Source organism: Ruditapes philippinarum, unplaced genomic scaffold (genome assembly GCF_026571515.1).
Source record: "Ruditapes philippinarum isolate M1 unplaced genomic scaffold, ASM2657151v2 ctg1509_1_1_1_1, whole genome shotgun sequence".
Taxonomy (NCBI): domain Eukaryota; kingdom Metazoa; phylum Mollusca; class Bivalvia; order Venerida; family Veneridae; genus Ruditapes; species Ruditapes philippinarum.
Genome location: NW_026857808.1, coordinates 1 through 23,371, shown reverse-complemented (window position 1 = coordinate 23,371; position 23,371 = coordinate 1). Strand labels below are relative to the sequence as shown.

Genomic DNA, 23,371 nt, shown 5'->3' with positions numbered 1-23,371 from the left:
CATTTGCATAAACATATTTTCATTTGTTCATCTTTGGCACTGCAAAAAAGTAATTAATACTCATTTGGTGATGTGCAAACAAAAATAATGTGCAACAATATTAAAGTATGCATCTTTTGATCAGCGTGAATAGAAGTGTGAAAAATATTATTAACGGGTATATATGATGTTTAAATATCTTTATTCATAAATTGACATAATGAACAGTAAGTGCATCCTTGCAAACACCCATTTCATACTTAGCCCACAGCAATTTCATACAACACAATGACCGGCCAACCGTTATAATCCGTTAGTTTTTTTACTTTAGATGACACAGGTCATAATGTAGGACACAAATCATAACGGGGTAAAAACAAAACATGGGGAATTATTCTGCAGTTTTAATTTCTGCAGTGCTAAAACTGATCGCAGAATAGGCAAAAATAAAGTCACCACAGAAAAAAACACTTACCACAGTATTGATTTTGTAATTTGATTATGATAGAACTATTTAAATCTTGTTGATAATATTTCATGCTTGATTAATTTTGTCTACACTAAAACAATATCTTTTATTTAAAGTTACAAATTGGTAAATGAATTTGTATTGAAACTTATATAAACCCCTTCATTATAACAAGTACCCCAAGCAAAAGTTATAAAGCAAGATATGTGTCCAGTAACAAAGGTCAGATTTTTCAGGGAAATAAATAAAAGATAAAGGACAATAAATTTGTCATTTATTATTGTTCTTCATTTATTGATTAATGTTTCATGAAACAGCCTTGGTGATGACAATTTATTTTACTTAATATATATTACACTTTGAACTTTGTCTGCAAGCCCACCCCCTCTCCTGCTCTTTATTATTAACCAGTCTGTAATTTGCCCTAGCTTTTTGTCTACATTAATTTCAACACTCAATTGATGTCTTCATCAGCCATCCTGAAGACATAATAAAATGGTAAAATCCAATACCAATTCTTTTGCTTTACTTATTCAGGGCAATTCCATTCTGTAGAGAGGAAAGATTGGGAAGAAAAAAATCTGCTCATTTCCCTCTTCTTTTCCTTAACCAGTCTTATACCCTTGTTTCTTGGTATATAACTGAAAAGTACTACAATGAAATATTTAAGAAAACAATAATTCTGTCTAAGGTATGTCTTTTCTACAGTCTGAATCATTTCTTCCATTAGCACATTACATGTAGAAATATAACACTGTACTTGTGAGAATAAAATTAATATATTTCGCAGTATCTATTTAAACATCACTATCTTGTTATGTTAAAATGGCCATCACTTCTACTTTATCCTGTGAAAGGAATGACCATTTTAAGAAATGAAAGTAATAGACAACAATTGTTTTTCAATCTTAATCTTTAGGTCTCTACTGTTTGTAATTACAGAAAATCCATTTGTGCTTCATATTCCTGTCCTGTATTAAGATTAAAATACTTAACAGTGAACTCAGTTTCACCAACAATAAGGTGTAGATCATGATCCCACATATCTGGCCATCCATCTGATGGTGGTAAAATTCTTATTGTTCCTACTAAGCTACAGTCTTCCTCCTCTATACAGTATTGAGGATCTTTTTGGGTAGATCTATATAGATCTACATATCTCACTTTATATTTTTCTTCTACTGTAGTGGCTGTTTCATACTGTTCAGATATAAATGTCTGTCCATACTCCACTATCTGACCTTTTTCTATCATCTTCTGAAATATCATGTCACAATAAATGTCCCCATCATAATAAATCCTAAGTTGTTCTGGATCTATTCCCTTTCTGAATGGTTTATAAACTGCAAATCCATAAGTGTACCTGGACCTACGTTGTATGATGTTTTTCGGTTTCCAGCCCATCATCACTGCCCCATTTAACACAGCCAGTCTAGCATCATCTACAAGGATAACTCTCATTTTACTGAATGTTGACTGAATTCTCTCCCTTACATAAGGAGATTCACTATATCCTCCAACTAAAATGATTGTTCTCATTTCATTTTCATCACATTGTTTTAGTACATCAACCAATTTGCTAATGATTTTATCAACTGATGGCTTGAATAAGTCTTCCAGCATCTCTCTGTTGATTGTAAGTCTAGCGTCCATAGAATTATACTCAAGTTTTCTGACATATTTTGACTTTTTAACTATATCATTCAAGTTCATTTTTTTCCCTCCTATGACATGCACCAGAGCATTTTCCATTCTCAATTGTATATTATTTGTTTGTGATTTTAACTCTTTTTTCTTCAATCTAAACTCATTAACAAGGCTTACACAAGCTGATGGGTGGGTAGTTGAGAATTCACTCCAAACCTTTTCTCCTATTAAAGTTTTCATCATGTTAATAAAACAATCATCAACATCACTGCCACCAGAGGTTTCTCCTGTTGTTCGGAATATTTCTTGTATTTTGCCACCATCTATTATTTTATGAGCACATATGTCTGTTGTCCCTCCACCTAAATCAGCAAGTATGTACATAAACCCGCATGGTATTGCTTCTGTCATTATTCGTGGTGTACTGTATAAAGCTGCTGCTTCAGGCTCAAGAACAAGTCGAAGATGTGTCTCTGGGATTCCTGCTTTTGTCGAAGCTTCTCTCATGAACTGACGTGCAGAGTCAGATGAAATTGCTGGAATTGTTATCATCCATTGAATGTCAGTTTCTTTCAGTCCAAGTATTGAATCTAAAACTATCTTTGATGCTTCATGTTTAAGATGTTTTATTGCTATTGAAAACACTGTCATAGCTTCAAGTGGTTTACCAGAAATATCTTTTACTACCATTTCTCTTTCAATTTTACTTTCTTGATATATTTTCATTTTAAAGTTTTCAAAGTAGTAAAATGTTGATCTGTCACATTCAGAAAGCTCATGAAAATCAGTCTGTGCATTGTATCCAAATGAATTGAATGTTTTGTCTGGTTTTAATAACAATATTGTAGGTACTCTATCTTCCTGCAGCATTCCTCCATGTTCTGCTGACTTTATGTTGTCTTCATTTCCCTTAAAGGAATATGCAAACCCGGAATGGACTGTTCCGAAATCTATGGCTACTACAACAAGAGGCTTGTTTCTGCTTTTATTACTTTGTTCATTTTGTTCAACTTTTCTAACTGTTGGTTGTTTGACAAGAGTCTTGTTCACTTTATCCTCTAGCTGAAAATCCTGAGATTTCTTTTTTCTGCTTTCATTACTCTGTCCAGGTTGTTGTCTTGCTGTTGGTTGTACAACAAGTTTAGTTTTTCGTTTTGCTGTTGGTTGTACAACAAGTTTAGTTTTTCGTCTTGCTGTTGGTTGTACAACAAGTTTAGTTTTTCGTCTTGCTGTTGGTTGTACAACAAGAGGCTTGTCCACTTTATCCTCATGTAGAGAATCCTGAGATTTCTTCTTTCTGCTTTCATTACTCTGTTCAGTTTCTTGTCTAACTGTAGGTTGTATGGTTGCTCCCATACTTGTTACAGTTTTAATTTAATAACTAATCTTAGTTAATGTATCTGAAATTAAAAATAAAAACATTTTTTTTTATCCACATAATTATATTGTACTGCTGCTGTTATTGATATCGTTTATATACAAATAGAAAATAGAATTTGACTAAGTTTTCTACGTACCTTCATTTCTATTTAAATATTTCCAAGTGATCAGAACATTAAAGTTTCTAACCGAAATCAGTTTTGTTTTTGCATTTTTTTCTTCTATTCTGTTTCTTATAAGATACACCTATATGGCGCCCTTGGAGATTTTTGTTATTGAGAAGTTGAAATATGATCATTCAATATATTCTTTATTGTATTGGCCTTGTATACCTATACCTTTATCAAAAAAGGAAAAGATGTATTGATAATTGTGAAAATCATTGCCCTAATTTAAATTTGATCGATATATAGACAAATAAAAGGTTTTATATGAAAATAATTATACTGTACATATTTAATCTTATAATTTTGCCAGTTACATTCCCTCATTTTGAACAACTAATTAAATGTGCCAAAATATTTGTGAAAGATTGATTTAGATTTGTCAGCTTAAAGTAATTATTACAATCTTCAAAAATGTATTCATGAGGTGGGGATGGGGCATATATATAGAAAAAGCACATGCCAATTTTTTGTGTGATATTTATATAATTATTTGCTAATTTTTATCATCCTCATGATATCAATACTGTCATATCAACTTTATGCTGATTGCAAATACAAAAAAAAAATTATGCAATTCATATACATGAAGCAGGGAAAGGGACTCGAATGAGGTTTTTTTTGACAAGACTGGGCTAGAAATATTGTTTCTGAAATTTGTGTATCATTTTATGTAGGTCTGGACCAATAACTTTTGTTCATATTTTCAGATCATTATCTCTTTTCTCAAAATTATTATCAATTTTGTATTTTAAATGTTACGGTCGTGCTAATAATCGCACACACACAAAATCTAATTCTCAACACATTCTTTATTATCCTTTGATGATGTTTCAATTTTAAAGTGCTTCACTTGATGTATGTAAGAATTCTAAATTTTATATTTTAGTCTTTAGACCTCATTGGAGCTCCTTTAAAGATAGGTCAAGAGTGAAAAATAATTGATTAGAAAAATACTGATTTACTATTACTATTTTTAACATTTCATAAATAGTTTAATTAATATTCACTTACCATTATTTCCTGCTATCCTATTTCACAAAAATGTTACAACTTTAATTTAGACTTGTGCCATGTTTTTACATGTTGATTTTCTTTCATCCAATGTTTCAGATTAAGGATAAATTTAAAAATTAGTAGTATATAGATATGAATTCTATAGCTCTAATCTCATTTAAACATTATATCTTTTTTCTCAAGAGTATACTGTACGCATAAAATGAATAAGTTGTATCATGTATCAGAAGTGATTTTAGCAAACAAAATCATTGATATAATTCACGAATTTGATAACCTAGCTAAACATTGACTTCCATTACTTTCTGTACATAGCTCTGGGAAATTCACCTAAATGGCTTGTAATAGTGACAAGTATGTTTTTGGCCTTTTTTGGATTAAAATGAAATAAAACATTTTTTTTTGGGGGGGGGGGGTAAAAATGTTTAAATGTCATTGTTAAAATAATTCCATGTAAAAATATATATGTTAATACATAAGTTTGCATGGAAAATACCTCTTTGCACTATGGCAGGTGTCACTATGACTTTTTTAAAATTTATGTATTATTTTCATTGTAAACAGTCTAATTTTTGTAAAATTTGAGATACATAGCAAAAGGAACATTGTTTTGTTATTTCATAGTAAACTCAGTCACACCAACAGTATGGTGTAGATCAGAATCCCACATATCTTGCCATCCATCTGATGGTAGTATAATTGTTCTCCTTCCTAACAAGGAGTCAATCCTCCTCCTCTATACGGCAATGAGAATCCACTAGGGTAGATCTATATATGGGGGATGATCCAAAATACTGGGGGTAAGATAGGCTTACTTTGCTGTTGCTTAAGCAAAGTTAAATCATATACAACACACTGTTAATAAGTAAGAACAATAGAAAGGTATCATTTGGATATCAGGATATTCTAATATGAACATTTATATGATGAAAAGTATTTTGTTCTAGAACACTTTTATTATCTTCTATATAAATTTATGTTAGGAAACATTTTTTTTTTGGCCATTGCCGTCTGTCCGTCAGCCTGTCCATCCCTCTATCTGCATTAAGCTTGTCCGCCTTTCACAGGTCAAACTACTGATAGGATTTCAACGACGAATTGATCAGTACCATTCCTAGTTGTGCACTTTGCCAGCACATTCTACTTTGCTGTGTAAAATGGCCCCAGAGCAAAAAAATAGAAAAATCTTGTCTGGCTTTCAAAGGTAAAACTGCTGGTTGAATTTCAATGGAACTTCACAGTAGAGATCAGAACCATCCCCAGTTGTGCACATCGCCTGCATGTTCCGCTTCCTGCCAAAAAAAAAGAAAAATCTTGTCTGGCTTTCATAGGTCAAACTGCTGGTGAGATTACAACCAAACTTCACAGGAGTGATCAGATAATGACATCTAGGGAAAGACAGGGATTATGAGTTCAGTCCCAAATTCCTTTTCCTTTACCTATTAAGTGCAATCCCATTTTCTAGGGAGGAAAATTTGCGAAAGAAAAAAATCATTATCCTCTTCTTTTCATTAACCAGATTTATATGCCTTGTTTCTTGGTTTATAACTGATATATATCACAATGAAGATTTAAGAAAACAATAACTCTGTCTGGGGTATATCTACTCTACTGTTATTCCTTTATTGTATTGTTCTTAACTTCCATTAACACATTACAAAGAATAAATATAACACTGTACTTGTGAGAATGAAATAAATATATTTTACAGTATCCATTTAACCTTTTACCCCTTGAGCATATTGCTAAAATGGCCGTTTTCATTGAAAAGCCTCCTGTAACAAGTTCAGACTGCTATGAAACTATGAAAAATACTTCAATACTGATGACACTTGGCACAAATGTTCACTAGACCATAACCTCTGTAACAGCATGCTCAATCGTAAATTTCCTGTTACCATGGCAATGGGGGGACGTCTCAAAATTGCCAAAAATCACTATTTTGCATAGTTTTTTTCCATCAAAACTGATTTCAAAGTGCTGCAACTTTTCAATGAATTGAGATAGAGTAAAATGCTTTTCAGCATCGGTTACTAGTTACTCTAAGATCGACCTGAGTCCATTTTTAGCCTGTCACATGTCCAAAATTTTATTGGCGATGAGGGGGACTGCTGCCCCCCTTCAAACCCCCAAGCAGAAGAGGACAACCCCCTGATGTAACATTTGGATGGGGGACAGTGCCGAAAAAGTGGTCACTTTTTAGCTCACCTGTCACAAAGTGACAGGGTGAGCTTTTGTGATCGCTTTTCGTCTGGCGTCCGTCCGTCCGTCCGTCGTCCGTCCGTAAACTTTTACTTTAAATGACATCTCCTCATAAACCACTAAGCCAATTTCATCCAAACACAGGAATGTTCCTTTGGTGGTCACCTTTAAAAATTGTTCAAAGAATTTAATTCCATGCAGAACTCTGGTTGCCATGGCAACCGAAAGAAAAAACTTTAAATATCTTCTTTTAAAAAACCATAAGAGCTAGAGCTTAGATATTTGGCATGAAACATCTTCTAGTGAGTGTCTACCAAGTTTGTTCAAATAAAAGCCCTGGGGTCAAAATTGGCCCCGCCCCAGGGGGTCATTGATTTTCCCTATATGCATATTGTAAAAACTTAAAAAATCTTCTTTTAAAGAACCCAAAGAGCTAGAGCTAAGATATTTAGCATGAAACATGTTCTAATGGGTGTCTACCAAGTTTGTTCAAATAAAAGCCCTGGGGTCAAAATTTGCCCCGCCCCGGGGGTCATTGATTTTCCCTATATGCATATAGTAAAAACTTAAAAAATCTTCTTTTAAAGAACTCAAAGAGCTATGGCTAAGATATTGAGCATCAAACATGTTCTAATGGGTGTCTACCAAGTTTGTTCAAATAAAAGCCCTGGGGTCAAAATTGGCCCAGCCCCGGGGGGTCATTGATTTTTCCCTATATGCATATAGTAAAAACCTTAAAAAATCTTCTTTTAAAGAACCAAAAGAGTTAGAGCTAAGATATTTAGCATGAAACATGTTCTAATAAGTGTCTACCAAGTTTGTTCAAATAAAAGCCCTGGGGTCAAAATTGGCCCCGCCCCGGGGGGTCATTGATTTTCCCTATATGCATATAGTAAAAACTTAAAAAAATCTTCTTTTAAAGAACTCAAAGAGCTATGGCTAAGATATTTAGCATCAAACATGTTCTAATAGGTGTCTACCAAGTTTGTTCAAATAAAAGCCCTGGGGTCAAAATTAGCACCGCCCCGGGGGTCATTGATTTTCCTTATATGTGTATAGCAAAAACTTAAAAAATCTTCTTTGAAAAAACCCAAATAGCTAGAGTTAAGATATTAAGCATGAAACATCTTTTAGTGAGTGTCTACAAAGTTTGTTCAAATAAAAGACCTGGGGTCAAAATTGGCCCCGCCCTGGGGGTCATTGATTTTCTTTATATGTGTATAGCAAAAACATAAAATCTTCTTTGAAAAAACCCAAATAGCTAGAGTTTAGATATTAAGCATGAAACATCTTCTAGTAAGTGTCTACAAAGTTTGTTCAAATAAAAGCCTTGGGGTCAAAACTGGCCCGGCCCCAGGGGTGTCATTGTTTTAAACTATATGTTTATAGTAAAAACTTTAAAAAAAATCTTCTTTTAAAAAGCCCAATGAGCTCAAGCTGAGATGTTTAGCATGAAACATCTTCTTATGGGTGTCTACCAAGTTTGTGCAAATAAAAGCCCTTGGGTTAAATTGGCCCTGCAAGGTGGGGGGGGGGGGGGGGGGTTGGGGGGCCTATATACAGGTGAGCGACCTCAGGGCCATCATGGCCCTCTTGTTTTAACAACATTTCTCAAACGAAAAACAGTGTTTGGGGCCTAAATAGGGCATGTTTTCATTGTTTGAAGCCTTAGAAAAGGGTTGGGGGCAGAAAGCCATCGAAACACGCGTATACGAGGGGTGTCCCAGAATTACGTGGACTTTTGCTGTAACTCAAAAACAACTGAAAATAAAAACAAACAAAATTAACATGAACAAAATGCAACTTTATTGCATTAGTACAAAAAATTTCAAAGTTGTCCGGCAACTGGATCAGTGTCTGTGGGCAGGGTTATGAGACAAGGGGTAGCAGGTGCGGGGCAGTCCATTCCGACGTTACGACGTCATTCCGGTTGCGTCGCTAGTTGTTTATAAACATGGCGTCGAATGTCAGTTTTTCTCAACATACTCGGCGCCTCAATACACCTATGGTGTTGATATATCCACTGGTCGTACACTGTGATAATAATAATGATAATAATAATAATAATAATAAAGCATACTATTAACTTTTGTTACGATAATAGTGTTAAAAACGACGGTGATAATGCTGGCGCCGTATTATTATTATTATTTATCATTATTATTTTTATGCCCCCGCCATGTAATGGCCAGGGCATATAGTGTTACCCTGTTACGTCATTCCGTCCTTCCGTCCTTACGCCCTTCCGTCATTCTGTCATTCCGTCATCATCAGTTTCCGTTCATTATCTTAAGAACGGTTGCACACATTCAACTCAAATTTGACATATGGATATGTCATGAGAAAATACAGGTCAAATTCGAATTTGGTCATGGTTCGATGAATTTTGGCAGAGTTATGCCCCTTTTACTTTGAAAATAATATGAAATTTCAGTTTCCGTTCATTATCTCCCCAACGGTACAACACATTCAACTCAAACTTGACATATGGATATGTCATGAGAAAATACAGGTCAAGTTCGAATTTGGTCATGGTTGGATGATTTTTGGCAGAGTTATGCCCCTTTTACTTTGAAAATAATATGAAATTTTCAGTTTCCGTTCATTATCTCCCCAAAGGTACAACACATTCAACTCAAACTTGACATATGGATGCGTCAAAGGAATGCGCAGGTCAAGTTCAAATTTGGTCATGGTTCAATGATTTTTGGCAGAGTTATGCCCCTTTCACTTTGAAAATAATATGAAATTTACAGTTTCTGTTCATTATCTACCCAACAGTGTTACATATTCAACTTAAATTTGACATATGGATATGTCAAAGGAATGGGCAGGTCAAGTTGGAATTTGGTCATGGTTTGATGATTTTTTGGCAGAGTTATGTCCCTTTCACTTTGAAAATAATATAGATACATCTTAGGAATAAGCAGTTTAAGTTTGAATTTGGTCGTGGTTCAATGATTTTAGACAAACTTATCTTTCCTGAATGTTGGAAAAATTTTGAACTTTCAGTTTCAGCACTTATGCTTTTAGCCATTATTTTGGCTACAAATATGCAATATGCTATTTTTAAAAGGTTAAGACTGAATAATTTCAGTGCCTTGAACATTGTATGAAAATGGTTTGTGTTAACATTGAAAAGTTTTAAGGGCTTTTGAACTTAAAATGAAAAAAATAATTATTGTACCATCTGAAATTTTGGCTGCATGCGGGGGCATCCATGGCATGATGACACATTTCTAGTTATTATTATTATTTTTATTATTATTATTATTCTTTTTATTATTATTATTATTATTCTTATTATTGTGGAGTTTATTTTGTACGCAAAGACAATGTGCGTTAACAAGGGAAATAACCTATCATGCGCACTGCTTACTATAGCAGTTTGAGTTCACTTTCTTAAAAGCTGAAGCGGATAAATTGCGTTTAAAATAATAAATTGTGATTAGCTTAATTTTTAAAAATCATTTTTTTTAAACACAAAATTATTGCTTATCCTTGAATAGTACTCAGCATTGTAACGCCTGTCCCGATCTATGACGTCCTTGACTTCCTTAATTGACGCCGCAGTCAACGTTGACTTTCTCCCACGACCCTTGTCGTCTTCAATGTCCTCCCGGCCGTCTCGAAAATGCTTGTGCCACTTGAAAACGAGTGATCGACAAACAGGAGGTCTCACTTTTGCAGTCTCCAACATTTCCTGCGTCTGTGTTGGCGTCTTCCCAAGATTAACACAAAACTTGATGATAGTCGGATGTTCCGCGTAATCCGTGGACGTCATTTTTTGTTAAATATCCAAGAGCAACGGTTGTCAGTTGTCCGCTGGTAAACAATAACGGAAACAGCTATGACGTCAAAATTTCAAACGAACTTTCATATGAAGTCACTGCATATGCTTACGACGTCACGCCATTTTTTATTTGTTTGGGTCGTCAGACCAAACAAATAATGGTAGCGAAATTTCAGAGTCTAATGTTGTTAATTGCAAATGCCGAAAGTAGTCCACTTTTTTGAAGCGGTTACTTCCCTTTTGTATGTACACTAAAGCCGAAAAATTCAGGGGAGATCACTGCGTAAAGATGGTCAAAGACAGGCGCATCAATTTTCAAGCAAAGTAATTCCCGAATGGTTGAAGATTTCTAATATTGTTTTATTGTATTTTCTGATCGAAAATAACTAAATACAAAGCGGACATTCAATCTCTGACACAGAAGTTTACGACAAACCTAACAACAAGTAGTTCTCAAAAACAGCTTAAAACTAGCGATTTAAAAAAAAGAAATATTTTATTTTGTTACAAAGTATCAACAAATTACAACGCATTTAAAGTTAAACAATAGCGTTGGCTTATAGAATTGTCGTCAATAAATGCACAATCACAAATTACGCGGATGAATATGATTTTATCAATGAAAAATACTATTTATTACCGAATACTACACAAAACCGAGTAGTGGAATATATAGATTCTACATGTCGATGACTGTTTGGCGAGAGGATTTTCGCTAAAATATTTACTTCAAATTTTAAACAACAGGTTTACCCTGAACAAAATACCTCGAAATTAATAAGGATATTACAAACCCGAAATGCAATGGAAGTTCTAAATTTAGAATGACTTGATATTATTCCGACTATCTCTGTATAACTTCTCCGTGGTACAGTGGTAATGCGCTCGCGTAGTGAGTGAGAGGTCTCGAGTTCGAATCCCAGTCAAGGAAACTTTTTTTTTTGTAAAATTCTTTTTTAAGTGTTTTTGTTAAGGAAGTAGCCATGATATGCAAGGATAAAGTGTGACTGTCGTAAAAAATGAACATAAATGATTTTTTGATGCAACTCTAGTTATGCAGAATTCCGTATGTATCCAACTCTGGTGCCTTGCAAAATGAATTATAATACATAAAAATAAACATATACAGGAAAATGCATACAGATATACAGTACGATTTAGATTGCAAAGATCAGAAAATACCACAGAACTTGCAGCCCTTTGCTTCTTTATAAATATAAAAGCTTATAGTAAGCTCCAGGATTATTTACATCTGTGTTAAACAACAGTTAAAGTCGTTACAAGACCTAATTTAGAATAATATGGTTTTCTTCAGCCCGTTGGTGGCACTATACATATAATCTCACAACCTGCACCTTTCTTACATTCTGAGACCCAAACAAATTCAGCGCCTTCTGTGCTTTGATTACGTATAAGTAAAGACAACTTATTAATACAAAATATTGGACTGCCCAGCCCTGCGCATACTGTGTTACTATAGCGACGTAAAATATAGAGAAGCAATATTGGAAATTTAAAAATAATGGACATATTCATTAAGGATATGTTAAAGGTATTGTGTACAAATTTGCTAAAAAATGCATTAAAAAATAAAAAAGTTATAGCAAAAGTCCACGTAATTCTGGGACACCCCTTGTATAAGGGAAAAGGTTAAACATCACTATCTTTTCATGTTAAAATGGCCATTTGAAAGTTTTCTCAGTTACTTCATCACTTTTTTCCTGTGAAAGGAATGACCATTAGTAGAAAACAATAATTCTTTATCAATCTCTATTCTTAGGTCCCTACTGTTTGTTATTACAGAAAATCCATTTGTGCTTCATATTCTTGTCCTGTTTTAAGATTTAAACACTTCACAGTGAACTCAGTTTCACCAACAATAAGTTGTAGATCAAAGTCCCACATATCTGGCCATCCATCTGATGGTGGTTTAGTTTTTACTGTTCCTACTAAGCTACAGTCCTCCTCCTCTCTACAGTAATGAGGATCTTTTTGGGTAGATCTATATAGATGTACATTTTTCACTTTGCGTTTTTGTCCTGCTGAAGTGGCTGAATCATACCCTTGAAATATAAATGTCTGTCCATACTCCACTATCTGACCTTTTTCTATCATTTTCTTAAATATCATGTCACAATAAATGACCCCATCACAATTAACCCTAAGTTGTTTTGGATCTTCTCCGACTCTGAATGGTTGTCTAATCACAAATCCATAAGTGTACCTGGACCTACGTTGTATGATGTTTTTAGGTTTCCAGCCCATTATCACTGCCCCATTTAACACCGCCAGTCTAGCATCATCTACAAGGATAACTCTCATGTTACTGAATGTTGACTGAATTCTCTCCCTTACATAGGGAGATTCACTGTATCCTCCAACTAAAATGATTGTTTTCATTTCATTTTCATCACATTGGTCTAGTACTTCAACCAACTTGCTAATGATTTTATCAACTGATGGCTTGAATAATTCTTCCAGCATCTCTCTGTTGATTGTAAGTCTAGCCTCCATAGAATTATACTCAAGTTTTCTTACATGGTTTTGACTTTTTAACTATATCATTCAAGTTCTTTTTTTTCCCTCTTATGACATGCACCAGAGCATTTTCCATTTTCAATTGTATTTTATTTGTTTGTGATTTAAACTCTCTCTTCTTCAGTCTAAATTCATTAACAAGGCTTACACACGCTGATGGGTAGGTAGTTGAGAATTCACCCATACCTTTTTTCCTACTAAAGTTTTCCATCATGTTAATAAAAACAAATCATCAACATCACTGCCACCAGAGGCTTCTCTCCTGTTGTTCGGTATATTTTCTTGTATTTTGCCACCATCTATTATTTTATGAGCACATATGTCTGTTGTCCCTCCACCTAAATCAGCAAGACATGTACATAAACCCACAATGGTATTGCTTCTGTCATTATTCGTGGTGTACTGTATAAAGCTGCTGCCTCAGACTCAAGAACAAGTCGAAGAATGTGTTTCTGGAATTCCTGCTTTTGTCGAAGCTTCTCTCATGAAACTGACGTGCTGAGTCAGAATGAAATTGCTGGAATTGTGATCATCCATTGAATTTGTCAGTTTCTTTCAGACCAAGTATTGATACAAAAACTATCTTTGATGCTTCATCTTTTAGATGTTTTATTGCTATTGAAAAAATGTTCATAGCTTCAAGTGGTTTACCAGAAATATCTTTAACTACCATTTCTCTTACAATTTTACTTTCTTGATATATTTTCATTTTAAAGTTTTCAAAGTAGTAAAATTTGGATCTGTCACATTGAGAAAGGTCATGAAAATCAGTCTGTGCTTTGTATCCAAATGAATGGAATGTTTTGTCTGGATTTAATAACAATACTGTAGGTACTCTATCTTCCTTCAGCATTCCTCCATGATCTGCTGACTTTATGTTGTCTTCATTTCCCTTAAAGGAATATGCAAACCCTGAATGGACTGTTCCAAAATCTATGGCTACTACAACAAGAGGCTTGTCCACTTCATCCTCATGTAGAGAATCCTGAGATTCCTTTTGTCTGCTTTCAGTACTCTGTTCAGTTTCTTGTCTAACTGTTGGTTGTATGGTTGCTCCCATACTTGTTACAGTTTTTTACATTACCAGCTTATCTTAACTAATTTTCCAGTTGATTTTTGTATCTGGGTTTATTTTGAAACTCTGTCTTGATGTTTTTTCTCTTGCTTACAGTGTTTTGTTGAATTATTGTTAGTTGAAGGACTGTGCTCATGACTGTTGTAGCATTGATAAAGTGTTCAGTGGAGCTCTCAGTAGTGAATTTATCTAAATAGAAAGGAAAATATCTTTTGTCATCTTTTGTTATTGTATTATACTGTAATATTGACAGTTTTATTGCAAATATTTTAAGAGTGTTAATTTTGATAGATATAAAGGGAACTCCAGTGATGTTTTTTGACATAACTCGACAAAAATCTTGTGTGCATAGTTTCACATCATAATATTTGTATTTTATGCATAACAATCATGCTTATAATCAGACACAAAATTTTCATTAGTTTAATTCTCAACACAGTCTTTATTTTCCTACGCATATGTTTAAATTTTAAGTGCTTCACTTGATGTATGTTAAAATTCTAAATTTTATTTATTAGGCTTTAGACCACATTGGAGCTCCTTTAATGATAGGTCAAAAGTGAAGAATAATTGATTAGAAAAATGCTGATTTATTATTATAGATTTTAACATTTCAAAAAGATTTCTGTTAAAAAAGATTTTATTTAATATTCACTTACCATTACTCCTTGTAATTATCCTGTTTCACAAAAATGTTACAACTTTAATTTAGACTTGTGCCATGCATTTACATATTGATTTACCTTCATCCACTGTTTTAACTTAAAGATTTAGTTGAAAGGCTCTATAGATATGAATTCTATAGCTCTGTGTTATTGTTTCAGATTTAAAATAAGATGAATTTAATCTTGGCTTCAAAATGTAAAGGTGTTCATAATTTGTATAAAACCTTTGTCTTGATTGGCAAAAAATACTACCGTATAAATGGTTATTTCTGTGGGCTCCAAATTCTGCGTTTTTTCCCAATTTTGGTATGCTTTTATTTCTGCCAACTTTATTTATGTGGCACATTCTTTGGACAAAACATTATTAAAATTCTGCTGCTAATCTTATCATAACATGTCGCCATGGTCCTGGTGGACTATTTTGTTTTATGTATCACAGATATCACCATAGCAAAGATAAATTACAACTGCAAGGGAGCCGAGGTAAAAAGTTGGACAAAAAAAAGAAAGCAGTGGCAAGACTATTTGTATTTATTTCAAAACAAACATTTTAAATACATCAAGGTCTAAGTCATATAACTCTACCTATAACATTTGCATAAACACATTCTTATTTATTTATCGTTGTCACTGCAAAAAAAGTAATTGATACTCACTTGGTGATGTGCAAACAAATATAATGTGCAACAATAGTAAAGTATGCATCTTTTGATCAGCGTGAATAGAAGTGTGAAAAATATTACTATGGGTATTTATGATGTTTAGATATTTTTATTCATAAATTGACATAATTAACAGTTAGTACATTATTTCTTTCTTGAAGACATTATAAAATGGTAAAATCAATTATAATTCCTTTTCTTTACTTATTCAAGGCAATCCCATTCTGTAGAGAGGAAAGATTGTGAAGAAAAAAATCTGCTCATTTCCCTCTTCTTTTCATTAACCAGTCTTATACGCCTTGTTTCTTGGTATATAACTGAAAAGTATCACAATGAAGTTTTTAAGGAAACAATAACTCCGTATGATGTATGTCTACTCTACTGTAAATCCTTTATTGTATTGTTCTTTACCTCCATTAACACATTACAAAGAATAAATATAACACTGTACTTGTGAGAATAAAATAAATATGTTTTGCAGTATCCTTTTTGAACATCACTATCAAGTCATGTTAAAATGGCCATTTCAAAGTTTTCTCAGTTACTTCATCACTTCTACTTTTTTTCCTATGAAAAGAATGACCATTTTAGGAAATAAAAGTAGTAGACAACAATTGTTTATCAATCTTGATCTTTAGGTCCCTACTGTTTGTAATTACAGAAAATCCATTTGTGCTTCATATTCTTGTCCTGTTTTAAGATTAAAATACTTAACAGTGAACTCAGTTTCACCAACAATAAGGTGTACCTGGCTATACCAATCATCTGGCCATCCATCTGATGGTGGTAAAAGTTTTACTCTTCCTACTAAGCTACAGTCCTCCTCCTCTATACAGTATTGAGGATCTTCACGGGTAGATCTATATAGACGTACATGTCTCTCTTCACGTTTTCCTTCTACTGTAGTGGCATTATCATACCCTCCAGATATAAATGTCTGTCCATACTCCACTATCTGACCTTTTTCTATCATCTTCTCAAATATCATGCCACAATAAATGTAACTATCATGATTAACCCTAAGTTGTTCTGGATGTATTCCCTCTCTGAATGGTTCTGCAATATAAAATCCATAAGTGTACCTGGACCTACGTTGTATGATGTTTTTAGGTTTCCAGCCCATCATCACTGCCCCATTTAACACAGCAAGTCTAGCATCATCTACAAGGATAACTCTCATGTTACAGAATGATGACTGAATTCTCTCCCTTACATAGGGAGATTCACTGTATCCTTCTACTAAAATGATTGTTTTGATTTCATTTTCATCACATTGGTCTAGTATTTCAACCAATTTGCTAATGATTTTATCAACTGATGGCTTGAATAATTCTTCCAGCATCTCTCTGTTGATTGTAAGTCTAGCGTCCATAGAATTATACTCAAGTTTTCTGACATATTTTGACTTTTTAACTATATCATTCAAGTTCTTTTTTTCCCCTGTTAATACATGCACCAGAGCATTTTCCATTTTCAATTGTATATTATTTGTTTGTGATTTAAACTCTTTTTTCTTCAATCTAAACTCATTAACAAGGCTCACACAAGCTGATGGGTGAGTAGTTGAGAATTCATCCCAAACCTTTTTTCCTATTAAAGTTTCCATCATGTTAATAAAACATTCATCAACATCACTGCCACCAGAGGCTTCTCCTGTTGTTCGGTATATTTCTTGTATTTTGCCACCATCTATTATTTTATGAGCACATATGTCTGTTGTCCCTCCACCTAAATCAGCAAGTACATACATAAACCCACATGGTATTTCTTCTGTCATTATTCGTGGTGTACTGTAAAAAGCTGCTGCTTCAGACTCTAGAACAAGTCGAAGATGTGTCTCTGGAATTCCTGCTTTTGTTGAAGATTCTCTCATAAACTGACGTGCAGAGTCAGATGATATTGCTGGAATTGTTATCATCCAATGAATGTCAGTGTCCTTTAATTCAAGTTTTGAATCTAAAACTATCTTTGATGCTTCATCTTTTAGATGATTTATTGCTATTGAAAAAACTATCATAGCTTCAAGTGGTTTACCAGAAATATCTTTTACTCCCATTTCTCTTTCAATTTTACTTTCTTGATATATTTTCATTTTAAAGTTTTCAAAGAAGTAAAATTTGGATCTGTCACATGCAGAAAGCTCATGAAAATCAATCTGTGCTTTGTATCCAAATGAATGAAATGTTTTATCTGGATTTAATAACAGTATTGTAGGTACTCTATCTTCCTGCAGTATTCCTCCATGTTCTGCTGACTTAATGTTGTTTTCATTTCCCTTAAAGGAATATGCAAACCCAGAATGGACTGTTCCAAAATCTATGGCTACAACAACAAGAAGCTTCTGTCTGCTTTCATTGCTATCTTCAGTTTTTCGTCTTGCTGTTGGTTTTACAACAAGTGGCTTGTCCACTTCATCCTCATGTAGAGAATCCTGAGATTCTGTTTGTCTGCTTTCATTACTCTGTTCAGTTTTTCGTCTAGCTGTTGGTTGTACAAGTGGCTTGTCCACATTATCCTGATGTAGAGAATCCTGAGATTCTGTTTGTCTGCTTTCATTACTTTGTTTAGTTTGTTGTCTTGCTGTTGGTTGTATGGCTGCTCCCATACTTGTTACAGTTTTACATTACCAGCTTATCTTAACTAATTTTCCAGTTGATTTTTGTATCTGGGTTTATTTTGAAACTCTGTCTTGTGTCTTACAGTGTTTTGTTGATTCATTTGTTAGTTGTAGGACTGTGCTCATGACTGTTGTAGCATTGTTAAAGTGTTCATCGGAGATCTCAGTAGTGAATTAATCTTAAAAAGAAAAGGAAAAAATCTTTTTGTCATCTTTTGTTATTGTAATATACTGTAATAATGAAAATCTATTGCAAATATTTCAACAGTATTAATTTTGATAGATTTTAAAGGGACTTGATTGAGGTTTTTTGACAAGACTGGACTAGAAATATTGTTTCTGAAATTTGTGTATCATTTAAAGTTTATGTAGGTCTGGAACAATAACTTTTGTTCATATTTTCAGATCATTCCCTCTCTTTTCAAAATTGATATTAATTTTGTCTATTGTTGGAGGGGCGATGGGGGTATTCACCCATATTTTTGAGAATTCCCCCACTAATTTTTCAGAGGCAGAGGGAAATTTTTACATAGAGAAAGAAGGCAAAAGATTAACAAATGTAATGAATTCTTACTTTTCGACAACCCCCCCCCCCCCCTGTTTTTTTTAAATCCTAGAATAAACACTGACAGTCGTACTAATAATCACACAAACACACAAAAAATTTAATTCTCAACACATTCTCTATTATCCTTTGAAAATACTTCAATTCTAAGTGCTTCACTTGATGTATGTTAAAATTTCAAATTTTAGGCTTTAGACCACATTGGAGCTTCTTCAAAGATAGGTTAAGAGTGAAGAATAATTGATTAGAAAAATGCTGATTTATTATTATTATTTGTAACATTTCATAAAGATTTTAATTAATATTCACTTACCATTATCCTATTTCTCAAAAATGTTACCACTTCAATTTAGACTTGTGCCTTGCATGTACATATTGATTTTCATTCACCCACTGTGTCAGCTTAAAGATTAATTTGGAAAGAAGATATGAAGTATATAGCTGTTATCTCACTGGGACACTCAAAATCTTTTTCTCCAAGAGCAAATTGATCAGTTTAACCGAAGTGATTTTAACAAACAATTTCATTGATTTAAATCAAATCACCAACTTGAAAACCTAGCTAAACATCGATTTTCATTTCTTTCTGTACATAGCTTTGGGGAATTCACCTGAATGGCTTGTAATAGCGATAAGGATATTTTTGGCCTATTTTGGGTTAAAATGCAATAAAACAATTTTTTTATGAAAAAAAAATGTTTAAATATCATTGAAAAAATAATACCATGCAAAAAAATATGTGTTAATATATGTTTACATAGAACATAGCTCTTTTCATTATGGCAGGTGTCACTATGACTTTTTCAAATTTATGTTTTATTTTCATTGTAAACAGTCTAATTATTGTAAAATTTGAGATACAAAGCAAAAGAACATTGTTCTGTTATTATCCCCCGCCGATAATTTTCGGCGGAGGATATAGTAATAGTCTCCGTCCGACCGTCCGTCCGTCCTTCCGTCCGTCCGTCCTTCCGTCCGAAATTTTTGTCCGGAGCATATCTCTAAAAGTATTTGAGTTATCAACTTGAAACTTCATAGGTGGATAGACCTCATTGAGGAGGAGTGCAGTGCACAAGAATGATAACTCCACCTTGCATGATTTTTGAGTTATTGCCCTTTGTTATTTTTCAAAATTGATTTTTGTCCAGAGCATAACTCCAAAAGCCTATGAGATATTAACATGAAACTTCATAGGTGCATAGATCTCACTCAGGAGGTGTGCAGTGCACAAGAATGATAACTCTTCCTTTCATAATTTTTGAGTTATTGCCCTTTGTTATTTTTCATACCTAATTTTTCACCTGAGTGGAGCATAACTCAAAAAGTGTTTGAGATATCAACATGAAATGTCATAGAAGGATAGATCTTATTGAGGAGAAATGTTGTGCGCAAGAATGATAAACTCTTCCCTATACAATTTTTTGAGTTATTGCCCTTTGTTTTTTTTTTCATGCTATTTTTGTCCAGAGCTTATCTGAAAAAGTATTTGAGGTATCATCTTGAAACTTCATAGGTGGATGGATCTCATTGAGGAGGAGTGCAGTGCTAAAGAATGATAACTCTGCCCTGCATTATTTTTGAGTTATTGCCCTTTGTTATTTTTCAAAATTAATTTTTGTCCAGAGCATAAAACTCAAAAAAGCCTTTGAGATATCAAAAATGAAACTTCACAGGTGCATAGATCTCACTCAGGAGGTGTGCACTGCACAAGAATGATAACTGTACCTTTTATAATTTTTGAGTTATTGCCCTTTGTTATTTTTCAAACTTAATTTTTCAATTCAATTTTTTTCTCAAAAGTATTTGAGGTATCAACTTGAAACTTCAATAGGTGGATAGATTTTACTGAGGAGGGATGCAGCACACAAGGATGATAACCTACCCTGCATTATTTTTCAGTTATTGCCCTTTGTTATTTTCAGCCATCAGTATTCACATAGGTTTAAAATCTGTAATCACTATAGCCATCAGTTTTCATTACCAAAAGACCTCTTAAAATGGAATTATTCTGCTCTACTACATATACATTCTTCAAATGAGCAAACACATTCGGCGGGGGATGGCCATTTTGACATGGCTCTTGTTTCATAGTGAACTCAGTCACACCAACAGTATTGTTTAGATCAGAACCCCACATATCTTGTCATCCATCTGATAGTGGTATAATTGTTCTCCTTTCTAACAAGGAGTCAATCCTCCTCTATACAGCAATGAGAATACGAAGGAAGATCCAAAATAAAATGAACTTACTTTTGCTGTTGCTTAAACAAAGGTGGTTAGAATTTAGTAAATCATATACACATGTACAATGTATTATCAATAAGTCAGAACAATAGAAATGTATCATTTGGATATCAGGATTTTCTTATATAATATTTCTTTGCAAAAAAAATGCTATTCAAGGTCTAAGTGATTTAATATGAACATTTATGTGGTGAAAAGTATTTTGTTCTAGAACACTTTTATTATTTGCTATATAAGTCTGTGCTAAATTCGACCATGTATCTCAGACGCCCCGTCCATGGCCGAGTGGTTACGGTCATTGACTTTAAACCACTTGCCCCTCACCTCTGTGGGTTTGAATCCCGACAGGGACTTTGGATTCTTTCATGTGAGGAAGCTATCCAGCTAGCTTACGGAACGTCGGTGGTTCTACTCAGGTACCCATTCGTGCCTGAAATAATGCACGGAAGGGCACCTGAGGTCTTCCTCCACCAGTAAAGCTGGAACGTCGCGATATGACCTATACTGTGTCGATGTGACGTAAAACCCAAAACAAACAAACAAAATCTCAGACTTGCCAATAACGTCTGTCCCAAAATTTTTGGTTGACATATTGTTTTTGCCTTTGCCATCTGTCCATACAAACTCAAGTGACATTATGGTGTGGGTTCATATTTGCAAGGTCAAGGTCACTAGAGATGATAAAATATCCAGATATTGAGAGCATATCTCCTATATTCATATCTTTAATGCCCACATCTCTGACAAAAGCTTTTGTGACGGGCATATTTTGCGACACTGTTGCCCTTGTTTGGTATATAATATCATCTAAAGGTCCTCTACCATAGTTGTTCAAACTTTGCCCCTATTGTTAAAATTGGCCCTTACATAAATAACTGTTTGTCTTTAAGTGTGCACTTTGGGTTCTAATTTTACTAATCAAATTTTTCCTCATCGGCCAGAAACTTGCAGGGACAGTGACTTTTTGGGTATATTTTTTCTTTCTTGAAGATTTGATAAAAAGGTAAAATCCATCTACTTATTCAGGGCAATCTCATTCTATAGGGAGGAAAGTTTGGGAAGAAAAAAAATCTGCTCATTTCCCTCTTCTTTTCATTAATCAGTCTTATACGTCTTGTTTCTTGGTAGATAACTGAAATATTACAATACAATACTTTAAAAAACAATAACCCTGTCTCACTGGTATGTTTACAGTAAATCCTTTATTGCATTGTTCTTTTCTTCAAAAACACTTTACAAGTAAAATATAACACTGTGAGAATAAAATAAATATATTTTGCAGTATCCATTTAAACATCACTATTAAGTCATGTTAAAATGGCCATTTGAAAGTTTTCTCAGTCATCACTTCTACTTTATCCTGTGAAAGGAATGACCATTTTAAGAAATACAAGTAGTAGACAATAATTGTTTATCAATCTCTATCTTTAGGTCCCTACTGTTTGTAATTACAGAAAATCCATTTGTGCTTCATATTCTTCTCCTGTATCAAGATTAAAGTACTTCACAGTGAACTCAGTCTCACCAACAATAAGTTGTAGATCACTATCCCACTCATCTGGCCATCCATCTGATGGTGGTATAATTTCTATTGTTCCTACTAAGCTACAGTCCTCTTCCTCTATACAGTATTGAGGATCTTCACGGGTAGATCTATATAGATGTACATATCTCACTATACATTTTCTTTGTGCTGTAGTGGCTGTACCATACCCTTTATATATAAATGTCTGGCCATACTCCACTATCTGACCTTTTTCTATCATCTTCCGAAATATCCTGGAACAATAAATGTCACCATCATAATTATACCTAAGTTTTTCTGGATCTATTCCCTCTCTGAATGGTTTACCAACTTCAAATCCATAAGTGTACCTGGACCTACGTTGTATGATGTTTTTAGGTTTCCAGCCCATCATCACTGCCCCATTTAACACAGCAAGTCTTGCATCATCTACAAGGATAACTCTCATGTTACTGAATGTTGACTGAATTTTCTCCCTTACATAGGGAGATTCACTGTACCCTCCAACTAAAATGATTGTTTTGATTTCATTTTCATCACATTGGTCTAGTATTTCAACCAATTTGCTAATGATTTTATCAACTGATGGCTTGAATAATTCTTCCAGCATCTCTCTGTTAAGTATTAGTCTAAAGTCAATAGAATTATACTCAAGTTTTTTGGCATATTTTGACTTTTTAACTATATCATTCAAGTTCTTTTTTTCCCCTCTTAAGACAAGCACCAGAGACATTTTCCATTTTCAATTGTATTTTATTTGTTTGTGATTTAAACTCTTTTTTCTTCAATCTAAACTCATTTACAAAGGCTTACACAGCTGATGGTGAAT

At 33.7% G+C, this 23,371-nt stretch overlaps 4 protein-coding genes across 4 annotated transcripts; all 4 read right to left on the bottom strand.

Annotated features, from left to right (window-relative positions):
* Positions 1-1,384: 1,384 nt before the first annotated feature.
* Positions 1,385-3,451, bottom strand: LOC132751123 (heat shock 70 kDa protein 12A-like). Its single transcript, XM_060741245.1, has one exon. It carries the CDS (start codon positions 3,449-3,451, stop codon positions 1,385-1,387), a length of 2,067 nt encoding a protein of 688 aa, XP_060597228.1.
* An 8,997-nt stretch (positions 3,452-12,448) lies between these two features.
* Positions 12,449-13,165, bottom strand: LOC132751122 (heat shock 70 kDa protein 12A-like). The gene has a single exon (XM_060741244.1). The coding sequence runs from the start codon at positions 13,163-13,165 to the stop codon at positions 12,449-12,451; it is 717 nt and encodes a 238-aa protein (XP_060597227.1).
* A 3,081-nt stretch (positions 13,166-16,246) lies between these two features.
* LOC132751121 (heat shock 70 kDa protein 12A-like) lies at positions 16,247-18,196 on the bottom strand. The gene has a single exon (XM_060741243.1). The coding sequence runs from the start codon at positions 18,194-18,196 to the stop codon at positions 16,247-16,249; it is 1,950 nt and encodes a 649-aa protein (XP_060597226.1).
* Positions 18,197-22,465: 4,269 nt separating this feature from the next.
* LOC132751130 (heat shock 70 kDa protein 12A-like) lies at positions 22,466-23,275 on the bottom strand. The gene has a single exon (XM_060741252.1). The coding sequence runs from the start codon at positions 23,273-23,275 to the stop codon at positions 22,466-22,468; it is 810 nt and encodes a 269-aa protein (XP_060597235.1).
* Between the last annotated feature and the right edge of the window lie 96 nt (positions 23,276-23,371).

Excerpts from the sequence above, each read along its gene's own strand:
- LOC132751130 (XM_060741252.1), bottom strand. The coding sequence starts at position 23,275 with ATGTCTCTGGTGCTTGTCTTAAGAGGGGAAAAAAAGAACTTGAATGAT.
- LOC132751121 (XM_060741243.1), bottom strand. The coding sequence starts at position 18,196 with ATGGGAGCAGCCATACAACCAACAGCAAGACAACAAACTAAACAAAGT.
- LOC132751123 (XM_060741245.1), bottom strand. The coding sequence starts at position 3,451 with ATGGGAGCAACCATACAACCTACAGTTAGACAAGAAACTGAACAGAGT.
- LOC132751122 (XM_060741244.1), bottom strand. The coding sequence starts at position 13,165 with ATGGAGGCTAGACTTACAATCAACAGAGAGATGCTGGAAGAATTATTC.